The sequence below is a fragment of the Eriocheir sinensis genome, chromosome 4, assembly GCF_024679095.1.
Source record: "Eriocheir sinensis breed Jianghai 21 chromosome 4, ASM2467909v1, whole genome shotgun sequence".
In the NCBI taxonomy this organism is placed as follows: domain Eukaryota; kingdom Metazoa; phylum Arthropoda; class Malacostraca; order Decapoda; family Varunidae; genus Eriocheir; species Eriocheir sinensis.
In genome coordinates this window covers 9,841,335-9,848,834 of record NC_066512.1, presented here as the reverse complement: position 1 = coordinate 9,848,834, position 7,500 = coordinate 9,841,335, and the positions used below count along the sequence as shown (strand labels likewise).

The following is a 7,500-nucleotide window of genomic DNA, read 5'->3' as shown; positions in this document are numbered from 1 at the left end:
AAGATGTAGTAGGGAGACTTCCCCGTAGAGTCGTTTACCGACGTATTTATGGAAGCGGCTATATGCGATAGCCAATCCTCCCAATTATCGTGGAGATCGTTCACGATAGGCCTGAGGACCTGTAAGATTTTCCTATTAGCCCTCTCCGCCAACCCATTAGCAGCTGGGTGGTAAGCTGAAGTAACCGTGACCGAATGAAAGCGATTTTATCATGATCTTCCGTAATGGAGGAATTTACGATGGCAGATTCACACAAATCTAAAAACTGTCGCGCCGAAAAATCGGTCTCGCCTCCCGAGAATTGTCGAATACTGGCGTGAGTTGGAATGACCCGAATCGGGGGCGGGGGGAAGTGGTGTGGGGCCCCAGGAGGAGGAGGGGGAGGTGGATCGACAGGCATTGTGATCGGCCGAGTGGGGGTTAAGTATTCAGACGATTCTGAAGGTGAAGGGGCGCTATCCCTTGGGAGGGAAGAGTACGTAGCCCCCGATCGCAAATTCACCACATTTAAATCACCGGTGTTTGCACCTTGCTCCAAGTCCTCCTCACTTGAAGGACGAGCCAACTGTTTAAAGGTGTCGCCGAGTTTAGCGAGAGTGTCTTTGTTCATACTATGGTGTAAACCATTCACAAAAGAGGAGCATATGTTGATAGCTGTAAATATGAACCAATAAACGGAACGTGTAGGAATGAATAGTTTGCATTGAAAACCCTAAAAAGGCAAGAAAGAATGGCTAGCAAGGTGCCTGTATAGACGTAATAGAAGTTAAGGTTATAATGGAATGCCCTAATGATATGGGTATAATGAAAGAATAACTATATAAACAAAGTGGTATGTTAAGTGAGTATACCATTGAAGCTCACGTTTTCTCTCGAGCGGTGAAAAGAAAACGGAGGCAGGGCACACTGATGAAGATTAACTTTGATAAGGGAACTCACACTATACTCAATAGACTCGCTAGCAAACTATAAGAAAGAATCAATATCGTATAGGAATGAACGTTACTCTCACAATTATGACTGAAGAACAGTGTGAGGAACACAGAAATAAAAAAAAATCGTGCCTCTGCACGGATAATAATGAAAATGAGCCGAGTCGGCAAATTGGGACAAGAATGGAATATCCACAAATACCAAGATTAATCAGCTGATGTAGTGGAGAGGGCGACGGCTTGTGATGCCCTGGGGGACGTGCAGTCGTTGTAGGCGCGTCAGGAAACCTCGGCCGCGGCCACAGCGGCGGTGAGAGGTGAGGGATGGGCTGACATCGGAGGACTCGCAATGGCGGTTGAAAAACTGCTGACCCAGCAAGTTGAGCGGCCGCGGCTGGGAGCCGGTACACTGCCGCCAGACGTATGACGGCCGCGTCGTCCTTGGTATAGGAAGAGATGGGCGGCTGTGGCAGATAAGACGACTTGGGTGTGTAACCTCTTGAGAAGACGCCTTGCAAGAAACGGTAGTGGGAACAGCTTGCAGTCACCGGGAGATGGCCGCGGGTACCCTTGCTGACTGTTTGCCGGAAGAGGTTTGGGCCGATGCTCCCGGCAGCGGCGGTGGTGCCGCCAGCTGTGGAGCGAGGGGCATGCGGGGTGTCCCAAGGTCAGCGGTGCGTGCCTCCTCGTTGCAGGTGTGAATACTTCTGCCGTATCGTGGAGTGGCTTGCAGGGTACGTAGCAGTGCTGGCTTGAAGCGGGGGAGCGGCTTGTAGAGTGTGGCCCTCGCTATCGGCTGCGTAGGCCTGTGGGTGTGCTCGGGGCTTGTAGGCTTGACGCCTGTAGAGTTGCTTGAAGCTGGTGTGCTCGAGGCTTGTAGGCTGTAGAGCCTGTAGGCTTGTAGCTGGTGTGCTCGAGGCTTGTAGGCTGGACGCCTGTAGAGTTGCTTGTAGCTGGTGTGCTCGAGGCTGGTAGGCTGGACGCCCGTAGAGTTGCTTATAGCTGGTGTGCTCGAGGCTTGTAGCTGGCGCCTTGTGAGTTGCACGTAGGTGGCGACTTGTGAGATGCTTGTAGCTGGCGCCTTGTGAGTTGCACGTAGGTGGCGACTTGTGAGATGCTTGTAGCTGGCGCCTTGTGAGTTGCACGTAGGTGGCGACTTGTGAGATGCTTGTAGCTGGCGCCTTGTGAGTTGCACGTAGGTGGGCGCCTTGTGCGTTGCCGCGGACGGCAGGTGCGGTGCCGCGGACGGCAGGTGCGTTGACTCCTTCTTCCCTTGTACGCCTGTCCCCGGAGTTTGTTGGTGAGTTCTCGTGGCTTGGAGGAGAACGAGATAGCGAAGGCACAGGCGCGGGGTGACCGCTGCCAACCAAATGTAACGGGCTTGTCGGGGGGCGTTTAAAGGGTGTTGATTAAGACTTCAGCTTCCTTAAGGCGAATTATATTCGTAGCCTTTATGTACAAGAAGCGACGGAGCGAGAGCGACTGTCGTTGTGTGTCAGTCGGACTCTCGTGAAGGAGAGACGAGTTACAGGTTGGAAAATAATTGTTACAATTGGTCACATATGTCAAGGTGACCTCCACGCACCATCGGAGTGCTAAGTATACAAAACTGAGACGGTAAACACTGACGGACGACATTCCTATAAGGTGGCGTGATCTATCTGTCGTGGGGTTTTTCCATTGACAATTGTATGCCTAATTCGTGGTGATAATAAATAATAATAATACATTGATATCCTACTATAACACAATAATATATCTACTAATGTGTGTGTGTGTGTGTGTGTGTGTGTGTGTGTGTGTGTGTGTGTGTGTGTGTGTGTGTGTGTGTGTGTGTGTGTGTGTGTGTGTGTGTGTTGTGTGTGTGTGTGTGTGTGTGTGTGTGTGTGTGTGTGTGTGTGTGTGTGTGTGTGTGTGTGTGTGTGTGTGTGTGTGTGTGTGTGTGTGTGTGTGTGTGTGTGTGTGTGTGTGTGTGTGTGTGTGTGTGTGTGTGGTTGTGTGTGTGTGTGTGTGTGTGTGTGTGTGTGTGTGTGTGTGTGTGTGTGTGTGTGTGTGTGTGTGTGTGTGTGTGTGTGTGTGTGTGTTGTATTGTGTTGTGTTGATGTGTAGGTTGTGTTTGTGTGTGTGTGTGTGTGTGTGTGTGTGTGTGTGTGTGTGTGTGTGTGTGTGTGTGTTGTGTGTGTTGTGGTGTTGTGTGTTGTGTGTGTGTGTGTGTGTGTGTGTGTGTGTGTGTGTGTGTGTGTGTGTGTGTGTGTGTGTGTGTGTGTGTGTGTGTGTGTGTGGGTGTTGTGTGTGTGTGTGTGTGTGTGTGTGTGTGTGTGTGTGTGTGTGTGTGTGTGTGTGTGTGTGTGTGTGTGTTGCTTTTATTTATCTTGTTTTGTGTGTGTGTGTGTGTGTGTGTGTGTGTGTGTGTGTGTTGCATTAATATATCTACTGATGTGTGTGTGTGTGTGTGTGTGTGTGTGTGTGTGTGTGTGTGTGTGTGTGTGTGTGTGTGTGTGTGTGTGTGTGTGTGTGTGTGTGTGTGTGTGTGTGTGTGTGTGTGTTTGTGTGTGTGTGTGTGTGTGTGTGTGTGTGTGTGTGTGTGTGTGTGTGTGTGTGTGTGTGTGTGTGTGTGTGTGTGTGTGTGTGTGTGTGTGTGTGTGTGTGTGTGTGTGTGTGTGTGTGTGTGTGTGTGTGTGTGTGTGTGTGTGTGTGTGTGTGTGTGTGTGTGTGTGTGTGTGTGTGTGTGTGTGTGTGTGTGTGTGTGTGTGTGTGTGTGTGTGTGTGTGTGTGTGTGTGTGTGTGTGTGTGTGTGTGTGTGTGTGTGTGTGTGTGTGTGTGTGTGTGTGTGTGTGTGTGTGTGTGTGTGTGTGTGTTGTATTGTGTGTGTGTGTGTGTGTGTGTGTGTGTGTGTGTGTGTGTGTGTGTGTGTGTGTGTGTGTGTGTGTGTGTGTGTGTGTGTGTGTGTGTGTGTGTGTGTGTGTTGTATCGTGTGTGTGTGTGTGTGTGTGTCTGTGATTTAGACAGTTCACGAAGAGCGCAGAGAAATGCTGTATACAATAACCTTTTATAGAAAATGACTTTCAAAACTTCCACGTACACATTATAAGCCGCAAAAAGTGTTCGTCACCAGTCAACCTTGACGGCGCGGCGTGGAGCAGTCTGGGTGTATAAAGAGATGCAGTTGTCCAGCCACAGACAGTGTCACCGAGCTCCTCAGCGCAGCACTGCAAACATGATCAAGCTCGTGAGTCCTGACGCCTCTTTGTCTCCACACTCTGAGGACTTGGATTAAGCTCACACATCTGTGCTCCTGAAAATTTGAATTAGCTTGCTTCGCAGCGCACAGCTATGTGTTACAATAACCTCCTTATGTTTCCGCATATTCCCGACAGGGCTCAGTGGTGTGTCTTCTTGCCTCGACGACACTTGTTGTTGCTGGAGGACATGGCGGCGGCCATGGCGGAATAAATTTGGGCGGCGGGGGCGGTCATGGAGCCGTCTTCTTTGGCGCAGGTGGCCATGGCGGCGGTTTTGGCGGTGGCCATGGCGGCGGTTTTGGCGGTGGATCTGGCGGCGGTGGATATGGTGGCGGTGGATATGGCGGCTACAGTGTAAGTTGTACATAGACATATTGACATAAAGCTACAAACTGTTGCTGTTTCAAAAAGTAAACATATCAACTCTTACCCACAACATTACTTCTGCAGAGGCCTACTCCATATGCCTTCAACTACGGGGTCTCTGCCGGCTACACCAACTTCGGCCAAAGCGAGAAAGGCAACGGCTACGGAGGCGTGAACGGCGGCTACTGGGTCAACCTTCCTGACGGTCGTGTGCAGAGGGTGTCCTACTGGGCTGACGGCAGCGGCTACCACCCGGTGGTGACCTACTCTGGCAAGGCCCACTACCCAGCGAGTTACGGCCACGGTTACCACTGAACTAACACATTACGAGGTCGGGATTAATTGTGGTGGAGTTCCTTTTGTAAATGTGAAGCACATAATAAACTATAGGTTATATTTCCACTTATATTATTGTTGAATGATACGAACTGCTCAGCTTCAGAAAAAAATCTAGAATGGAGAAACAAATTTACGCGTCTAAAACACACACACACACACACACACACACACACACACACACACACACACACACACACACACACACACACACACACACACACACACACACACACACACACACACACACACACACACACACACACACACACACACACACACACACACACACACACACACACACACACACACACACACACACGCAAACGCACACACACACACACCTTTCCCCTCTCTCCGAGTAACTGCCACTCTAAGGAGGACCTGTGGGGATCACGCCGCCCCAGATGAATAGGCGCACCTAACATCACCATAGCCGATCCTGGATTTAGGACGTTTCTTAAGTAAAAGAAGGTATAATGTTATACATGTATTTCGTAAAGAATCCTTAATCCAAAAACTAACTGAAATTATGAGAATTCTTTTTCTTGAACATAATATTCAATAAGCAACAGAACAATAATAAATAATAATATGAAAATACGTATAACTACCGTTCCCAGATTGTCGTACTCAGAGCATGGTATTTAACAGTTTCTGATGCCTAATTGTTGCCAAGAAACATCAGGATCTTACTCTTTTAACGATAACTATGAATTAGTTTCGTTACTGGAGCCCAGAAGACAGTTTTAGGGCAGGAAGTCGGGAAATATAAGCAGCCGACTATGACAATCTGGCAATAATCTGTGGCCGAGGCAGCAGCAGCCTGCCATATTGCGTGTATCAGATATCTATAATGGCATATACTTTTACTGCGCAAAGCAGGTGATGTCACTTATTGTGACTTCGTCAGCTTTCATATTTATCTATTTGTGTATATTTCATGGTGGCAAACCTAAATTACTAGTTTCATTTTTGCTAGTGACACGAATTTATGACTGTTTATCACAATAGAATTTTACTCCAGTAAGTGAATCAAACTCCACAGAAATATTAGCAGAGTGTGTATGAATGAATACAAAGATAAGCGCATACTTTGATTTAGCTCTAGGATGTCTCGATCGTGGATCATTAATAAATAAAGACAAAATATCCGGCTATGCTACTCTTTAGCCATTACCTTTAATGGCGCCCCAAAAAACAGTCCCTCCGCCAAGTTTGTACCCCACATTTGGTGATGTTAGGTGCGCCTATTGACATTGTCCAGCCTCCCTACATCCTGGCTCTTACTCGCCTTTCCCCCCCTCCCCCAGCCACGCAGCGTCACACACACGTACAAACACCTGCCCTCTCTACTAAAGAGGTTTTGCACTGACGTCACACCGCTTCGCTTTTGTTTTAGGAAAAACAACTGTCAGCCATTTTGGGAGGCAAGATCGATCAGCTGAGCCCTTGCCCCCTGATGGTGGCAGGCTCGTGCCTCCCGTCTTCATAACAGAATCTAGTGAATATGCAAAAAATCTGGACAGTGAGGCTAGGCTTCGTTATATAACTCTCCATTATGCAGGCAAATGATGATGGACATATAGTATATACATTTATTATCAAACTTCAAGATATATTTGATGATAAGAACAATGAATATATGACTAATTTATCCCCGGGCATCCCCGGGCAGTGTTTAGTAAGAACATAAAAACGCAAGGGGTTCGCAAAAAGCCCACTGACTATACTTGGCAGCCCCTGTCTACCTGCCGCGAGTGGCAGTGTAGCAGCTATCAGTAACAGTAATAGATGGGCCACTAACACCCACACCCACACAGTAATAGATGGACACTAACACACACAGTAATAGATGGACACTAACACTCACCCACCCACACAGTAATAGATACACTAACACCCCCACCCACACAGTAATAGATGGGCCACTAACACACCCACCCACACAGTAATAGATGGACACTAACACCCACACCCACACAGTAATAGATGGACACTAACACCCATCCACACAGTACGAGATGGCCACTAACACACCCACTCACACAGTAATAGATGAACACTAACACTCACCCACACAGTAAGAGATGGACACTAACACCCACACCCACACAGTAAGAGATGGACACTAACACCCACACCCACACAGTAAGAGATGGACACTAACACCCACACCCACACAGTAAGAGATGGCCACTAACACACTCACTCACACAGTAAGAGATGGACACTAACACCCACACCCACAAAGTAAGAGATGGACACTAACACTCACACCCACACAGTAATAGAGGGACATTAACACACCCGCACACACAGTAACAGATGGACAATAACACTGTACACCCACACCCACACAGTAATAGATGGGCCACTATAGCACACCCACCCACACGGTAATAGATGGGCCACTAACATCCACACCCACACAGTAATAGATGGGCCACTAAGACCCACACCCACACAGTAATAGATGGGCCACTAACACCCACACCCACACAGTAATAGATGGGCCACTAAGACCCACACCCACACAGTAATAGATGGGCCACTAACACACCCACACCCACACAGTAATAGATGGGCCACTAACACCCACACCCACACATTAATAGATGGGC

The 7,500-nt window shown here is 48.3% G+C and overlaps 1 protein-coding gene across 11 annotated transcripts in view; it reads left to right on the top strand.

The window, feature by feature from the left end:
- The window catches only part of LOC127008218 (holotricin-3-like), a 78,782-nt gene that overhangs the window by 36,335 nt on the left and 34,947 nt on the right, over positions 1-7,500 (top strand). For 3 of the 11 annotated variants that reach the window (XM_050880020.1, XM_050880030.1, XM_050880009.1), the window contains exons 2-3: positions 4,310-4,528; positions 4,625-4,936. The exons of 3 other annotated variants lie outside the window; for them this stretch is intronic. In XM_050880020.1, coding sequence (XP_050735977.1) covers positions 4,310-4,528; positions 4,625-4,855 — 450 coding nt within the window. In that variant the 3' untranslated portion in view covers positions 4,856-4,936. Of the gene's footprint in view, positions 1-3,966; positions 4,162-4,309; positions 4,529-4,624; positions 4,937-7,500 lie in introns of those variants that run through there. 5 more of the 11 variants (XM_050879961.1, XM_050879946.1, XM_050880002.1 and 2 more) reach the window with 4 other exon arrangements.